Below are 17,995 nucleotides of genomic sequence, written 5' to 3'. Positions count from 1 at the left end.
CAGAATCTGAGACTCCCTCCCAATTGAAAACGACAACTGCGCCCTCAGCTACCAGCCCGCTCCGCGCATACCTCCGCACCTTTTTATTTTCCGCACTGCGCCTCCTCTGAGTCTCCTATGCTTTTCTCTTTCCTTCTAGTTGAAGGATTTCCCCTCAGCCAGCTTTCCTGTGGTTCTTGGTGATGTCCGTTCCGTCTTTTAGTTGTATTTGTGAAGTGGTTGTTCGAGGCAGCTAACTCCGGTGTTTACCTATGCCGCCATCTTGGTTTTCCAGGAATGTATTTATTGCCATTTATTATACATATTTATGTCCCTCTTTTTTCTTCTTAAAGCAGTCACTTTAACATTTCTTGTAATACTGATTTAGTGGTAATAAACTCCTTTAGCTTTTTTCTTGTCAAGAAAGCTCTTTATTATCTTTCAATTTTATTATTTTTTAAAAAATTATCTTGTTGTTGTTGTTAATCCTCACCCTAGGATATTTTTCCCATTGATTTTTTAGAGAGATTGGAAGGGAGGGAGAAAGGGAGGGAGGGAGGGAGGGAGGGAGGGAGAAAGGGAGGGAGGGAGGGTCAGAAAGACTCTTTGATTGGTTGCCTCCCACACACACCTTAACTGGGTGGGGGTCAAACCTGTAACCCAGGTACATGACTGGGAATCAAACCTATGACACTTCAGTTCATGGATTGACACTCTAACCACTGAGGAACATCAGCCAGGGCTATTTTCCTTCAATTTTAAATGACAACCATGATGAGTAGAATAGTCTTGTTTGTAGATCCTTGCTTTTCATCACTTTGTATTTCTTACCAATCCCTTCTGGCTTGCAGAGTTTCTGATGAGCAATCAGCTGACAGTTTAATGGGAGCTCCCTTATAGTTAACTAACTGCTTCTCTCTTACTGCTTTTAAGATTCTCTCCTGTCTTTAACTTGGCATTTTAATTATGATGTGTCTTGGGCCTCTTTGGGTTTATCTTGTTTGGGATGCTCTGTGCTTTCTGGACTTGTGTGTCTTTTTCCTTCACCAGGTTAGGGAAGTTTTCAGTCATTATTTCTTCAAATAGGTTCTCAATCCCTTGTTCTCTCTCTTCTCCTTCTGGTACCCCTATAATGCGGATGTTATTATACTTCCATGAATAGCAGAAATCCATTCAACTATCCTCATTTAAAAAAAAATTTCCCCACAAATGTTTATTTTATTCTTATTATACATTAGGTACTCTGCTGGGATCTGGAGTTGTCAAGATGCATAGAATGATCCCTGACTACAGGCATTTATCATCTGGTTGGAGAAGGAAACTGTTATGCAACATAACATAATGCAGGTTCTTAAAATAGAGTACAGTGCCATGGAAGAGGAAAAGAATAAGGACATAATGATCACAAGGTCAAGGGGGTCCTTCCAGGGCAGGAAACATTTCACTTAGGCCTCGTAGAATGAGGTGTGGGAAAGGAGGAAGCCATGGCATGTTCAGGATGAGGGAGCTGCCAAATCACTAAAAAAATTGTTTTTATTTTTGTTGCTTTGATTGGGTGTTTTATGCTACCTTGCCTTGCGAATTGTTGATTCGATTTTCTGCTTCATCCAACCTACTGTTTAGTCCTTCTAGTGTAGTCTTAATTTTAGATATTGTAGTCTTCATTTCTGACTGGTTCTTTTTGTGGTTTCTATGTCACTTTTTATGCTTATTATCTCTTTGTTGAAGTTCTCACTACTGAGTTCATCCATTCTTCCTCTAAGTTCCTTGAACATCCTTATAACCATTGTCTTGAACTATGTGTCTGGTAGATTGCTTGCCTCTATTTCATTTAGTTCTTTTTCTAGAGATTTCTCCTGTTCTTTCATTTGGGGCATGTTTCTTTGTCTCCCCATTTTATCTGCCTCTGTGTGATGGGGTAGGAGTTCTGTGTATTAGGTAGAACTACTTTGTCTGCCAGTTTTGGTAGAGTGGCCTTATGTATTAGGTATCCTGTGGGGCCCAGTGGTGCAGTATCCTTGATCACCTGAGCTGGGTGCTCCACAGGTGTTCTTTGCCTGGGTTATGAGTCCTCCTGTTGTAGTTGAGTCTTGATTACTGTTAGCCCATCTGTGGGTGGGGTTGACCCTCAGGCTGTCTGACTGTGAGGATTGACCCCAACCACAGTATATGAGCTACTATGCAGGGGGCTGACCCTATGAAGCAGAATTTGTCCCAGTAGGGTCTGGTGCTTGCCGAGATCTTCCTTTGGATGTGCCTTTTATGGAACTAATCAGGTGGTGTTCCTTTGTGCTTTGAAGCCAGCTCCAGGGTGTGTTGGTTCTGGTGCCTCTTGGGAGAGACTCATGTGCAGGTCAATGTCAGATGCTGCCTGTGACCTGAGGTGCCTATTAGGAGCTACAAAGCAATCCACAGGTGATGGCTGCTTCTGTCTGGGACTGGATGCATGTGGTAGGGGCCAGCCCTTTTTGTGTCTCTGACCTTCTTACCAGTCTTGATCTGGCTATACTATAAATCCTTGGTTATAAGACTTCTCTTCAGCTAGTCTTCAGTTTGTTATTCAGGTTGATTGTTCTATAATCTAATTGTAATTCCAGTGTGGTCCTAGAAGGACTTGAGTATAACTTCTACCTACTCCCTGCCATCTTGGATCCCTGTTTGTCTATTAATTTAAAATCAACCGAAGGACTTGTATGCATGCATATAAGCATAACCAATGGACGTAAGACACTGGGGGTAGGGGGTGACGGCATATGCCGGGGGGTAGGGGAGGCCGGGGGGAGGTCAATGGTGAAAAAAAGGAGTCATATGTACTACTATTTGTAATACTTTAAAAAATAAAATAAAATTTTAAATAATTTCAAAAAAATTGGCTTTAAGAAGAAAAAGGGAAATATTAAGTATATGCACAGGTTTAAATTAAAGGAACCAAATTTATGCTAATTCTAAAATGATCTGAACTCATCCCTCTGCTACAGCAATTGAGCCAGTTTTGGTACAGTCAGGAAACTGCTTTGCGCCTTGCTAAGGAAGTGACTTCGGCTGCTGGGGAAGGTGGAAGGTGAGATTCAAATTTTGTTTCTCTTTTGTTTAATCTAAATTAATATTTTCAATGTCCTTCCTCGATGAGAGATGGTTTGTAAGAAGTCTGACTCATAATCTGCAAAAATTGTAGTTCATGATTTGTAGAATATGAGGAATAAGAACTGCTATAATAACAAGTTTAGGGGCACCCAGAAATGTATGCATTGTAGGATGTCTTATCTCTGTCCTGTATTTTAATATTTGCTAACCTGCTTCTTACTTTTATAACCTTACAGTTTGTTTTAAGAGAAAAAAATCTTAATACTTGACTTTTTGAAATTTTAAGAATGTAGATTTTCTTTTTTTTAACTTGGTTTTTATTTTTATCAAGACTTTACATGCATAGCCCTGGCCCAGTGGCTCATTTGGTTAGAGCATTGCCTTCTACACCTAAAGATTGTGGGTTCCATTACCGGTCAGGGCACATACCTAGGTTGTGGGTTCAATCCCCAGTCAGGGCGCATACAGGAGCCAACCAATTTTTCTCTCACATTGATGTTTCTCTCTCTCTCTTGCTCTCTCCTTGCCTCTCTCTCTAAATCAATAAACATATCCTCGGGTGAGGATAAAAATCCACAAAACTTTACATGCATGTAATTTAACATCGAATGGTCCTAAAAAGCTGGTTCAGACTTTATCACTTCCACAGATGTGCTTGCTTTCTGTCCATGCTCCCAATAGTATTGTTTCCAGATTTGGGCTATAACAGGGTTCACATTGTTCTTTACAGCTGAACCTTTTACTTTTTTCTTACTGTAAAATTATAAGTTTTTTATTTTTTTATGTGTTTCTATGTCCATATCACCCACTAACCATCAAATTCTTCCCCAGTTATGCATATCTCCTATCTATAAATGCAAAAATATTTCAACTCCTTGAAAAATATTAGCTCATGGCTTTACCAAGCTGGACTGGGTTGATTTCTAGCTTTGTTACAGTTCTTATCTTGGTATCTTTCTTCACCATCATGCTCATAGTCCTTTTTCCTCTCTTTTATTTTGGATTTCCAGTTTCCTGTACCCCAGTTCTCATTTTGCAGCCTTAATCTGGGTTAGGTCCATCCTTCAATAGCTTCCATAAAAAAAGATATGTGGGAAGGGAATTTTTCAAACCTTTTCTTTCTGGCCCTAGCTGGTTTGGCTCAATGGATAGAGCGTCAGCCTACGGACTTAGGGGTCCCGGGTTCGATTGCGGTTAAGGGCACATGCCTGGGTTGCGGGCTCCATCCCCAGTGGGAGGTGTGCAGGAGACAGCCAATCAATGATTCTCTCTCATCATTGATGTTTCTATCTCTCCTTCTCCCTTCCTCTATGAAATAAATTTAAAAATATTTTTAAAAACACCCTTTCATTTCTGAAAATGCCTTTATTCCACTCTTACTCTCAGTTGTAATAGTTTTGCTGGGTATGTAATTCCAGGTTTTGAGGACATTGCTTCTTGGCCTCCAAGTATCCATAGGTGCTGTTGAAAAATCCCATGCTGTTCTGAGTTCTTGCAGGAAACCCATTTTTTCCTTGCTCAATGCAAACTTGGGTTTTTTTCTTAATTCCTAATATTTGATGTGTCCTGGTGTAGAGTATTCCCCTCTCGTGCTGGGTGGGGAGCTCTTTCAATCTCATTTCCTTCAGTTTGGGAAAACTGTCTTAAGCCTATTTCCTCCCCCACTGTTTTTTCTCTTCCTCTTTCCAGAACTCCTGTTATTTGAATGTTGGACCTGATCTACTTTCCTTACTGTCTTCTTTTCCACCTATTGTCTTTTTTACCTTACTTTCTGGGAATATTCCTCAACTTTATTTTCTAAATTTTCTGCTGAGTTTACCATTTCTGTTGTCATATACATATTCATTTACAGCTCTCTTTTGGGGTCTCTGAATATATATTTATTTATTTTAAATTTTATTGATTGATTTTTAGAAAGAGAGGAAGGAGGAGAGGGAAACATCTATTTATTGTTCCACTTACTATTGCATTCATTGGTTGTGCTGAATATTCATTATTTTATCTTGTTTATCCTTCTGAGGATATTAATTACAAGATTTTTAAAAAAGTTTTCTTCTCTCCACTTAATCTGCTTACTACAACGTGCCTTTTCTGTTCATTTATTTTGGTCTCTAATATTAAATGTTTTTCTTGAATGTCCATTGACCTTCACTGGCCACTCAGATTATGTCGGAAAGCTGTGACACATGGCAGAACTTTCTTGCTTAATCTCTGCAGTTGGATGACCTGGGCGAGCTATTCCTAGGGAATCCCAGTGTCACTCTGAGTCTTTTCCTCTGGGGCTGGTCAGAGCTCTAGGAAGAGTCTTATAATTCTTCCCTGGAAGTTATGTGTGTTGTGACATCATCTGGGGGACCACATTACTGAGAGGGCTGAAGGTCCTAGCATCCAGTGGGTTTAACTTAATCCTTGTCATTGCCACACCGTACCACATTACTAGTTGTGCTGGCACTCCCTTCTTGTCCCCCAATCCAGAGACCATTCCTCCAGGTTTCTCTCTCCTGGGAGGAGGAGAGTCTTGGGAATTACTGTCTGCCTACATGGACCTTCAGCCGCTTCTTGAGTTACTGGTCTGCAGATCCTGAGCCTTGGGTGCGGTGATGCAGATAAGGTTGCTTCCCAGCTTTCCTGGCTGCCAGTTCAGGATTTGGTGTTTTGGTCTGCCAAGCCAGATACCACTCTCCACTGTTTTCCAGCTTTCTATGTGTGTTTCTTTTGTCTCTTCTCACATTCTCTTTCTCTTCTTGGCTTCAACAACAAAACAGAATCTTACTTGTGGTATATTGAGTGGACTTCATGAGGGTGAAAATCTACATTCCCATCCACCATCTTTAACTAGAAGTCCCAAGTTTCTCTTTTTTTTTTCTGTTTTCTTTTTAAATTATATGTAGTTGTTTATTAGGTTTTTCTTAATGACAGTGTCTTTTATACATTTTTTTTTCTTTTTTCCATTAATATTAGGGCTTCGGATACAACTTTTATTTTTTCTGACAGGCATCTTCAGGAGCTGTGTCATAATCTTTTTAAAAAAATAAATTTTTATTGATTTCAGAGAGGAAGGGAGAGAGAGAGATAGAAACACCAATGATGAGAGAGAATCATTGATCAGCTGCCTCCTACACCCCCCCCCCCCCACCCTGGAGATCGAGCCCACAACCCAGGCATGTGCCCTTGACTGGAATCGAACCTGGGGCCCTTCAGTCCACAGGCGCACGCTCTATCCACTGAGCCAAACCAGCTAGGGCAATAATCTTAAAGATGAGTAAAAGTGGGAGCATTTATTGAGTAATTGCTGCCTGTCCTGTCCTCTGTGTCAGCAGTTTATGAGGGTCACCTTGTTTAGTTCTCACACCCCTGTGAGGTAGTTACCATTATATTCTCTATTCTAAAGACAGAGCTGAGGCTCAAGAGATTCAGCCACTTGCACAAGGGAACTCAGGAGTGAGTTGCCCTAAGACCCCACCATGACAACCCATTGTCCCCCTGGGTTCACCACACTCTGCTCCCTCCTTCTTGCATATGAGACACTTTTCTACTGCCTTGTACATCCTTCAGAATATTTTAGAGAAATTCTGCTTGGCAACAAGCTCAGATTTAGTTGGTCTGAAACTACCTTTATTTCACCCTCTTTCTTGGGTAATAGTTCATTGTGCATCTGATTGCTGCTTGTTATCCCAGCACAGTGGAGACATCCTGGCCCTCTACCTTCACTCTCCCTCCTTTCCCCCAAACTCTGGCAGCATCCTGGGCTGAAGCTCTGATTGCTCCTGTCACCCAGACGGACATGCACATTTTCCACAGACGCATATGTGCCATCATCAGGCTGTTACATACTTCAAGTGTTTTTGGACCAAGCAGCCTATCTAGTTAGCTTGGGTGCCTAATGTGCACGTGTACAGAAATGACCCTCACAGGTTTAAGGCTGAGTTTAATATCTAAAAGTACTGTTTTGAATGATAATATATATGCATGATAAATATCTAAAAGTTCTAAAGGGGATTGGGAAAATGTTATCCTCCTTCCTCATTATCTCCAGGCCCCCAGTCCTCCTCCTGTGAGGCAGCCATGGTCTCTGGCTCTTGTGCCTCTGGGCATATTTTCTCACATTCATGCAAATGTCTTTTTGCCCCTTGTGTTCCTGGAGTGTCTTGTGGGTGTGATGTTACATAACATTCCATTGTAACAGATGGACCACAATCAACTCAATAGTTAAGTATTTATTTCTAGCTTCTTTCGCAGTTGGTTTTAAAAGTTAACTATTAGGCCCTGTCCGGTGGGCTCAGTGGTTAGAGTGTCAGCCCACGCACCAAAGAGTCTCGGGTTCGATTCCTGGTCAAGGGCATGTACCTGGGTAGTAAGTTCAATCCTCGGTTGGAGCGAGGCAACCAATCGATGTCTTTCTCTCATCTCTCTCTCTCTCTCTCTCTCTCTCTCTCTCTCTCTCTCTCTCTCTCTCTCTCTCTCTCTCTCCTCTCTTTTTCTCTGTCTCCTCTTCATTCCCTCTCTTTCCACTCTCTCTAAACATCAATGGAAAAATATCCCTGAGTGAAGATTAACAAAAGAAGAGTTAACTATTGGGACAGTGCTTACCTGTTCATAAACTGTAGGCTGCTGGTAATAATTTCCTTATACAGAAAAGCAGCAGAGCCCTACCTGGTTTGGCTCAGTAGATAGAGCATCAGCCTGCGGACTTAAGGGTCCTGGGTTTGATTCCGGTCAAGGGCATATGTCTGGGTTGCAGGCTCGATCCCCAGTAGGGGGCATGCAGGAGGCAACTAATCAATGATTCTCTCTCATCATTGATGTTTCTCTCTCTCTCTCTCCCTTCCTCTCTAAAATCAATAAAAATATATATATTTTTAAAAAGCTGCAGAAATTTAAAGTAGCTTTTCTGCACTGAGACCTACCTCATTTTAATGTATTTTTTTTGAAAACTGGGTTGCTAAAGCAGTTATTTGGGGTTTTCCTCTCAAGATTATGAATATTACGAAGTAACTTCAAAATATTTAGTTTGAGATTAACAGTATTTGATGTAAATGTTAAAGGAACATGAAATAGGTAAATTTAGACTTTCGGCTACCTAATTTTGCCTTTATATGTTCCTAATGTTTTACATTTCTTACTATAAAGAGCACATGTATCACTTTTGTACCTTAACATTATGAGTTTCAGATTTTTAAATACCAGATTCCTTAAAAGTGAGGCATTTTGTTTTCTCTCACAATTTACTGCTGTCACGTTAGTTGCAGTGTTGTTTCCTTTAGGAAGGTGTGGCAGGACCGCTGGTGCTTAGTGAAGTTGTCTAACGTTGGAAGCTGTCTACCGGAGCTCTTTGCGCACATATTCACTTTGTTTTCCAGGGTGGCCTGTGTGAGCACCCCTAGTGTTTACCAGAAACTGAGAGAGCTGCACAGAGAAGACTTGGCTGTATACCTCTTTGAGTATGACAGAAGATTCTCCATTTATGGAGAGGAGTTTATCTTCTATGATTACAATAATCCACTGGACTTCCCTGTAAATATTGCCCATCATAGTTTTGACATTGTCATAGCGGATCCCCCCTATCTTTCTGAGGAATGTCTCAGGAAAACCTCAGAAACCATCAAGTACCTGACTCAGGGCAAGATTCTGCTGTGCACAGGTAAGTGCTGGCCTGCCATCTCATAAAGGTTGATAATGGTGGATTTTCAAGCCTCAGGTGTCAAGAGTTGAAAGATCTTAGAACTCAGATCCTGAATCTACCACTTGTTGTGTGACCATAAACAGGCTTTGTAACCTGTGCCCCCGTTTCCTCGTCTGTAAATATGGGGCTGGTAATGCTGCCTGACTTCCAGTGTTGGAGGACTGAGTGCCTGACACACATTGGGTGGGATTGCATGTGGTGAATATTCATCGTGGTCATCATCAGTAGTTAAAGTAGCCTCTGCACTTGATGTCGAATCTGTGGAGTTAACGTGGATTGCCTGAGGTTACAAGTTAGGCATTGGATCAGGTTTGTTATAGCAGAACAGTGTTCTTTCTGGGGAGCTTGAGATACACGATTTTCTTAAGATGGAGGTACTGGAATCTGACATAGAACTAAAACTATAACTACCTCTATGGTCTGGGCAGCCTGGCGTCCAGGCCCTGAGTGCAGTCCCCAGCTCCTGTACCCAGCCTGTGGCCGTGCTTTTGCCTGGAGCACCCCGGGCTGAGCAGTGGAGCTGTTCTTCTGGTTGTCGAGTTGTAGACTTAGTCAAAAACACAACTCTTGTTCACACAACTAGTATTTATTTATTAATTCATAGCTGTGACTAGCCCTTTGTGCCAGCTGACAGGGAGATTGCCTGACCTCATGGAGCATACATTTGGTTTTAGGGGACAGATTAAAAAATGTATTACAACAGAAGAAATGAATTCCTAATTTTGATAAGTATGTGAAAAAATCAGAGAAAGACAGGCTGGCATAGAGTCAGGGGGCTGTACTTCAGAGCCTCGAGTTCTCTGGGCTGAGCTGCACTGCAGCAGTCGCCTCAAAGGGAGCCTGATGAGAGGGCCCCAGACAGGTGCTGGTGAGAGCTCGACTTTTCTTTTATAGTGTCCAGCCCCAAAGGAACAAGATCCATTCGTCTAAACAAGTTCACTTGACCTTTGTACCAAAAAAGATTTATGGGGGTGAGTGGACGTAGCTCTGGACGAGGTTGGAGAGAAAACTAAAAGAATGTGCTGTGCTCTGCATGTGGGAAGTGAGAAAGGGGAGAATCCAGGATGAGTCCTGGGTTGCTACCTATATAGCACTTGCTACCATAGGCGTCGAGGAACAGGTGCTTGGCAGCATCTGGGGTGATATCCACAGTGGTGGGCAGTGCAAGACAGGCAGTGGGGTGAGGAAGGGGGGCTGAGGGAGAAATAGCTTGGTCATCCAAAGGTTGATGTGAATATATTCCTATGGGTTTACAAGATTGGATAATACTGAAAAGGGGATTCTTCGTTTTTAACATTGTTTAAAGTATTACAAATAGTAGTACATATGTCTCCTTTTTCCCCCATTGACCTCCCTTACCCCCCTGGCACATGCCACACCTCCCTCCCGCCCCCATCTCCAGTGTCTGTATCCATCGGTTATGCTTATATGCATGCATAAAAATCCTTCGATTGATCTCTTACACCACCCCCCAACCCTCCCCTGCCTTCCCGCTCTGGTTTGACAGTCTGTTCGATGCTTCTTTGTCTCTGTATCTATTTTTGTTCATCAGTTTATGATGTTCCACAAATGAGTGAGATCATGTGATATTTATCTTTCTCTGACTGGCTTATTTCGCTTAGCATAATGCTCTCCAGTTCCATCCATGCTGTTGCAAATGGTAAGAAGTCCTTTTTTACAGCAGCATAGTATTCCATTATGTAGATGTACCACAGTTTTTCTAATCCACTCATCTGCTGATGGGCACTTAGGCTGTTTCCAAATCTTAGCTATTGTAAATTGTGCTGCTATGAACATAGGGATGCATATATCTTTTCTGATTGGTGTTTCTGTTTTCTTGGGATATATTCCTAGAAGTGGTATTACTGGGTCAAATGGCAGTTCCATTTTTAATTTTTTGAGGAAACGCTATACTGTTTTCCACAGTGGCTGCACCAGTCTGCATTCCCACCAGTAGTGCAAGAGGGTTCTGAAAAGGGGATTCTTGATCAAAGTGGAAAACCAGGTTTTTTTCTTTCTTTTTAAAAGGCATTATAATATTTTATTTTATTTTGTATTATTTTTTAAAATCCTCATCCAAGGATATGTTTTTATTGATTTTAGGGAGAGGGAAGGAGGGAGGAGGAGGAGAGGAGAGGGAGAGGGAGGGAGGGAGGGGGGAGAGAGAGGGGGGGGAGGGAAAGGGAGAGAAAGAGAGAGAAACATCAATATGAGAGAGAAACATTGATTGGTTGCCTCCCGTATGCATCTAACTAGGGATCAAATTCACGACCTAGGTATGTGCTTGACCAGGAATTAAATCTGCAGTCTTTTGGTGTACAGGACAATGCTCTAACCAACTGAGCCACCCAGCTAGGGCAACACCAGTTTTTTTTTAAATTTATTTACTAAATTTATTGGGGTGACATTGGGGAAACCTGCACCTGAAACAGATAGGTTTCAGGTGCAGGTTTCCATGTTACAAAACCAACAGTTTTTAATACTTATTCTTGCTTTCCTTAAATTACTTAGTAGGATATAATCTATTTCCAAGACACTTGAAGTGTCTTAGCTTTGTAGAGACAGGAAAACTATTAAATAAGAAAGAAAAGGAAGAAAGTAAGTAAATTTCAAAAATGTTGGAAAAGTAAAGAGGAATATGAAGAACTGACCTCCACCCTCGTTTGCTGAGTGGTATTGTCACGTTGTGCCAGGGCCCAGGGTGCATGGCTGTATTTATCTTCTGGTTCATCTGGTCTGTTCTCTTCAGGTGCTGTCATGGAGGAAGAGGCAACAAAACTTCTTGGCGTGAAGATGTGCAAATTTATTCCAAAGCACACCCGGACCTTGGCAAATGAGTTTCGCTGTTACGTGAATTATGACTCTCAGCTAGACCATGATGTGTAAATGTAGACCGTGTATAATGCAGGACAGGACCCTGTGTGACATTCCCCTCTTTATTTTCTTAGCAGGTTGTGAAGCTGTGCACTCGGTCATCACACTTTTGGATAATTTAAAATTGACTTAAAAGATCAGTCGGTATTGTCCTTGGCTGGCTTTTCTCAGTGGTTAGAATGTTGGCCTGTGGTCTTGGGTTTGGTTTCCAGTCCAGGATGCGTACCTGGGTTGCAGGTTCGATTTTTTTCTCTGTCCCCCTCCTCTCTCCTTTCTACTCTCTAAAAGCAATATAAAAAATGTCCTCGGATAAGGATTAAAAAATAATAAAAAAAGATAATCAGTATTTTTGAGACATTTATATTTTTATCAATGTAATGTATTTTTATCATTGTAATGTATTTTTATCATTAACCTGAGATGTTAAATATTCAGTAAATGTTCTTTTAAAAAATAACCCCTACGATAATATTTCCTTAAGGTTGCTAAAAATTAACTAAGGAGGTAACACATACTATAACAAATCATGTGTAGAAATGTAATGTGTAATTTAGGAATGGTGGGCAAGTAGCAATATAGAAATAACAATTTTAGTTGGTCTATAAATCTAGCCTTTAAGATGAGGGAAACCTTTTCTCCATGGGGGTAGAGGAAGGAAGAGGCAAAGCTTTACTCATATAAAAATGTATTTTAATAAGCAGCCAATATGTCTTTTTTGCTTTGGACCCTTTGTGATTCAAGTTTTATGTTTTTTAAAATTGACTTTATAGGCAGAAGACAAGGGAGAGAGAGAGAGAGGAAAAAAAACACACATCAATTTGTTGTTCCATTTATTTATGCATTTGTTGGTTGTTTCTTGTATGTGCCCTGACCAGGGATCGAATCCACAACCTTGGCCTATGGGGATGATGCTCTAACCAACTGAGATACCTGGCCAGGGCTTGTGATTCCATTTTAACAAGCCCGTATTTATTTGTGATTGGTGTCTGGATTTCAAGAATGACTTGTAGCTGTCGCCTGGCAACCTGAAAAGCTTGACGTAAGCCTGGATGTGTTCCTGTCTGTCTGTCTGCCTCCAGGCAGGTGAAGTGCGCATGGCCACCAGCTGTTGAATGGCAAGGAAGGCTGGGCGATGCTCTCAAGTCTGTCTGTAAGCAGGGGCTTCTCAGGAGGTGACCTCATCTCTGACATTTTTACCATAGAACCGCAAAAACCAAAGAGGATGTTTAATAGACATCTTTGTAAGTCCTTAATTCAAAAGTTTGCATTTACACCAAGACAACCATAATGTGAGTAGAAAGGGCAGGGATAATAATTGCAGTTTTGCTAGCAATTCAGAGATTTCCATGTTGTTACTCAGCTGTGTGCAAGAGCAGATGAAATGTGTGGTGAAGTGAAACCCCATTTCAGATGAGAATCCCATGCTGGTTCCTTTCCTTTCCTTTCTGCAGTCTGAGCCTGAACCAGTTACTAAAACTGACCTCTTATCCCTTCTTCCTTAATAGAAGAAATGCAGTCCTACCAGAAGTCTGGGTCATTGGCCTCTGAATGTGGAACAGCTGGCAGGAGCCAGTGTCTTCTGCGGGCTCTTCCCAAATGATTCCATTGTTACAAAATAAGCACACAACAGAAATATTGTCTGTTGGAAAAAATCTTCAATGACCAGTAAGGTACCTCCATTCCGAGGATTGCCATGAAACACTCAAAATAGAATTACTTGAAGGAAAAGTAGGCATGGTGGCACTTTTTAAGAGGAGGGAAAGAAGCTATGAAATTTGCAGTCCAATGCTGCTAGAATTTATTGTACCTGGCCATATCAACAAGATGCAATTATGTTAACGATGTTATCAGGATCAGGAGGAAAAGATGTCCTTGAACTTTGGTGGCATAATTCTCTAGCCAGTATATTTCCCTAGTTGTCATTAAAACACAATACTAACCCCTTCCCTTCCAAAATGAAAACTTTAATTTTAACAAGAGAACAAAATTCTGTTCAATAAACTATTCATTGAAGCAGTATCTCCCCACAATGGGTCACAGCCCTCTGATTTCAATATATTCTCTCTAATTTCTGCTATCTAGGGATAGATTTCGTTTTTATCTCAATTTTTATTTATTGATTTTCAAGAGAGATTGGAAGGCAGGAAGGGAGAGAGAGAAACATGGATTTGTTGTCCCACTCATTTATGCATTCATTCATTGGTTGATTCTGTATGTGCCCTGACCAGTGATCGAACCTACAACCTTGGGTATATTGTGACGATGTGCTAATCAACTGACCTACCTGGCCAGGGCATGGATAGATTTTATTTTAAACTTACCTTTTGTACTTAAAAACAAACAAACAGGCACTTTGAAGTAATAGAAACACTTCAAATAAGAGCTGGATACTACTTATTCTCAATGTAACTCATGAGTCACTGGGACAGTGTGTTTTCGCTCCCTACTGTGTGTGGGCAAGACTGCTAGGTGCTTCACAATGGTGATCAGCCATCACAATACCTGTGAGGTGGATGGCACCACCTCATTTTATAGATGAGCAAACTAGCTCTGATTCTTGGGCAATATGTGAGGTGAGCAGAGGCCTGAGCATGCCCAGTGTGCTGACAGCCAATTCAGTTTCCACTTTCAGCTGAGTGCAGAGTTGGTGTGGTTCACAGCTGGCTCCAGGAGCTCAGCACCTGGAACAGGGCAAGTGCTCAATAAATAGTTAAGTGGATAAATGTGCCATTCAGAGAAAAAGTACAAAAGTTGCCTTTATAGATCTTAGAATGGAAAGCCAGTTTCTTCCTAATATTAGGACAATGCTCTAACCCAGCAGTCGCCAACCTTTCGGACCACATGGACCACCAGTGGTCCGTGGACAACCGTTTGGCGACCGCTGCTCTAACCAACTGAGGTACCTGGCCAGGGCAGGGATTTTTGTTGTTATCTGAACTAGCAACAAAAGGTTGCTCTGAACCTTCCGTTTCTGGACATCACACTCTAGAGATAGCTCCATAGGGCTACCTTTATAAAAATAATCCCAAACTATATAGAACTATCCACAGCTACTTGGAAAATCCTGATTCTGTTCAGCAAGGTATTTTCATGCACAACTTCTGTCACCAGATAGTAAAAGTTGAAAGTCCTCTCAGTGAACCTTGCGTCCAGATCAAATAAAGACTGACGGTGACTCAGGCAGCCAAAACTGTGTGCTTCTATGGCAGCTGAAACTTGGGAGTGAAACACATGAAGAAAGGGCACTTCTCGGCTTGGCTGGGCTGTCACAGGAGAGCAAAGAGATTGACTTTCTGTTACTACTTGATTTAATCTTAAACTTCCACCATAAAATTAAGACAAAGACTTTAATAAACATATTGTTTCCTCTAAAACTCAGTTGAGCCCGTGAGAAAGAAATACACACAAGCAATATACCTTCACCAGCAACTGTTTAAAAGATTTAAAAAGTACCTCTTAGTTTTACAAATCATTATGTTCAGGGACAGACTTCCAGGCTAAAGAAGTAAGGATTTAGTTCACAATGCAACATATAGAAAGAGAGGCTCAATACTGCTTTCTTGAAATTGTAAGTTAGCTCATTTCCACCTCATATGTGACTAGTACCAGAAGCCCTTCAAACAGCCAAGTAAGTTCTTGAGAGTTGGCAAGGATGTCACGTTCCCCGTGGCCTTTATCTCATTACCTCTTACCTACAAATTGGCCCACTGACTTTGAAAAGTGAAGGAAAAAAAAAAGATTTTAAATCAGGAAACCTGCAGCCATTGATGTGCTAGTAAATAAACCGAAGTTTAGGATTTCTGGGATGGCTCTGGGGTACCCTGGGCCTATTACACTTCCCTTTCATCCCTGTAGCAGCTCCTGGAGACGGACAGCTGGGCATGTCGGGTTCAACCCTGTCCATCTGGTTGTGCCAGCAATGAGGACAGGCTGGCTGCAGAGACTTGGGACACAGCACCCGGTAAGGTTTATCTGAGGATTCCAACTGTGCTTCTACACGCCAGCAGAAGGGAAAACATGGTCTATAAAACAAGAAAAATTTTTAATATTCAAAATCACTAATATAAAAATAGTTCCTGCCCTTATTGAAAATAAGTAGCTATATGTGCTCATAAAAAGATAGTTTAAAACGCGTCTATCACCTACGTGTAGAGGCTGTGGCCTGCTGGTCCTAGCAGCGGTGCCACCCGACATACTGAGCTGTGCGGGGCGGGGTCCGCAGCCTCAGGGGCGGTGGTGGCCCGCCCCGTCCCAGAGGCCGGTCCCTACACTAAGCCAACTCCTTTCAGTCCCATCAGCTGGGCGCGGACTCCGCCTAGAATAGAAGCCCTAACAACGGAGAGGTTCCCCGGCGGGGCCCGGGCAGAAAGACCTGCCCAGGTCACTGTCCTCCTGAACGGAAAGGCCTGCGTAGGTCCCTGTCCCACTCCTCGTGACCGGGGTCCTGGTTCCGCTCTCTTCCGCCGCGGTCCGTTCCGGCGGCAGCTGGCGCGTCGTGGTCGGGCGCGGGGACGCAGGTGCAGCCCACGGGCACCGCCACGTACTCCTCCGCGTAGACGGAGCGGCCCCCCGCACAGCCCGCAGTGCGGCGCAGCACGACCGTGGGCAGCAACACGGGTGCACTGCGGAGGCTGAGGTCCTCCTCCCCGCGCGGCCCGGTCAGGCAGCCTCGGCACAGGCAGTAGGCCTCCGGCAGGAGCCGAGGGTAGCGGGTGGGGTCGTAGGACAGCCTGCGGAGAGAGGCGGGATCAGTGCAAGCTTGCGCAGTGCCTTTGGGATCAGTGCCAGTTTTTGCACACCTCGTCAGAGTGCCCAGCTTCAGTGAACCGCTCCAGTCACTGCGCAGGGGTCGACCCAGCCGGCAGGGCCTTAGTGCAAACTCGGGTGGAAGGGAGCGCCACCTGTTGAGCGGGCGGCTTAAGGGGTCCTAGGAAGTGCTGAGGTTCCCGCTCACAGGAAGCAGGAAGGTTGGCTGGACACTTGACCCCAGGTAGTGTCCATGCGAGACTCGGATCTACAGATCCCAAAGACAGGCTTTTCAGCTGGCCTCGAGCCATTGCCTAAAATCTGGCTCTTAACTAGTGCCCTTAGAAAAATAACCTCTACACTGTGCACATGCACCAACAGGTGACACACACAGCCACTGAGTGTCATCAGACACCCTCCCTGTGCCAGGACCCCAACTCCAGCTCTAAGGGGCCACCCCTGAGCAGAACTGTGTCTGCCACCAGGCTCTGCAGCCTCAGAAAGGGCCACACTGCCAGGACACTGCCCACACAGGTCCCCAGGACAGGCGAATCTGCATGGGGCTAGCTGACCTGGGCACTAGACCATGTAGACACTGGTCACCTGGCCACTGAAACAGCCACGAGCAAAGACACCTGTCCAGAAGGCCACACGTGAGCCCCGTGTCCATCTGTCAGGGTCCATGTGCCCTCCTCTGTGAAGAGGCTGAAGTGACATCAGGAAATGTCAGGCCTGGCCAGTCTGGGACATTTGAAAATTGCGGGAAGGTTTAAACTTAGTCATCTTCATCCTGATCCAGGCCTTCCTACTTTCAGGTCAGATGCAAAGGACCAAGTGTCAAACACCTGCAAACAGCCTGCTCCCACACTGCAGAGGGTCTGGTGCTCCCTGGGGGAACAAGAGAAACCCCAAGCCCCTCTCTACCCTCTACCTCTTCCTCCCCAAAGCAAGGAAGCCATTAATGGGGACCTAGGACTCCTCCAGAGTTTCTCTTTTCAGAGGGTGGGATTATCCCCCTTTCTCTAAGGATTGCCATGACTCCAAATTCTCATTTCCATTAGTCTGCCCATTTAAAACTTGTGTGATTGTCTTATGAATGGTTTTCTTTCTTCTGGAGCTGAGTGCTGGGGACCCTAAAATCTCAGAATCAGAGCTATGACTTCCCCAACCACTCAAGCAACACCCCATTTGCAGACCTGCCATGTGCCAGTCCAGGAAGGCCCCCAAAGTGCTGACCAATGGGAGCCTGAAATAAATGGAAAAAAACGATAGATGCTTAAAAGTTTCTGAACCCTAGAACTTGAGGTGTGCATGGTTTCTCCTCCATTTCTTTTACTGCGTGCTCCTGGCAGCAGTGAGGCTGCAGTACCTCAGGCATCCCAGGAAGGGCCTGGCCAGGACTCTGACCCTTGTACCTTGCATAGGTCCTTCAAGTGACTGGTTCTGTGGACTAGTCCTCACTGTTAATGACTAAATGCATCAACCAGGTTGAGAGGTTTCCAGTTAAGATGTTGGGACTGTCTAGTAAAAGGAGGCAAGGGGGCAGGAGCAGCAGGGAGTGGAGGGGTGGAGTGGGTGCGGGACAGCTGAGGCTGTTGCGGGAGGAGCAGTGGATGGTGCTGCTGGGCC

The 17,995-nt window shown here is 43.5% G+C and overlaps 2 protein-coding genes across 5 annotated transcripts in view; one reads left to right on the top strand and one right to left on the bottom strand.

Annotated features, from left to right (window-relative positions):
• The window catches only part of EEF1AKMT1 (EEF1A lysine methyltransferase 1), a 34,198-nt gene extending 22,232 nt beyond the window's left edge, over window positions 1-11,966 (top strand). For all 3 annotated transcript variants that reach the window (XM_059684230.1, XM_059684228.1, XM_059684229.1), the window contains exons 3-5: window positions 2,958-3,040; window positions 8,424-8,704; window positions 11,496-11,966. In XM_059684230.1, coding sequence (XP_059540213.1) covers window positions 2,958-3,040; window positions 8,424-8,704; window positions 11,496-11,632 — 501 coding nt within the window. In that variant the 3' untranslated portion in view covers window positions 11,633-11,966. The remainder of the gene's footprint in view (window positions 1-2,957; window positions 3,041-8,423; window positions 8,705-11,495) is intronic.
• A 2,944-nt stretch (window positions 11,967-14,910) lies between these two features.
• Window positions 14,911-17,995, bottom strand: part of IL17D (interleukin 17D) — a 43,973-nt gene continuing 40,888 nt past the window's right edge. For both annotated transcript variants that reach the window (XM_059684227.1, XM_059684226.1), the window contains exon 3: window positions 14,911-16,350. In XM_059684227.1, the coding sequence (XP_059540210.1) occupies window positions 16,002-16,350 (349 nt within the window). In that variant the 3' untranslated portion in view covers window positions 14,911-16,001. The remainder of the gene's footprint in view (window positions 16,351-17,995) is intronic.

The sequence above is a fragment of the Myotis daubentonii genome, chromosome 2 (assembly GCF_963259705.1).
Source record: "Myotis daubentonii chromosome 2, mMyoDau2.1, whole genome shotgun sequence".
NCBI classification, from domain to species: Eukaryota; Metazoa; Chordata; class Mammalia; order Chiroptera; family Vespertilionidae; genus Myotis; species Myotis daubentonii.
This window is presented reverse-complemented; position numbering and strand designations above follow the sequence as displayed.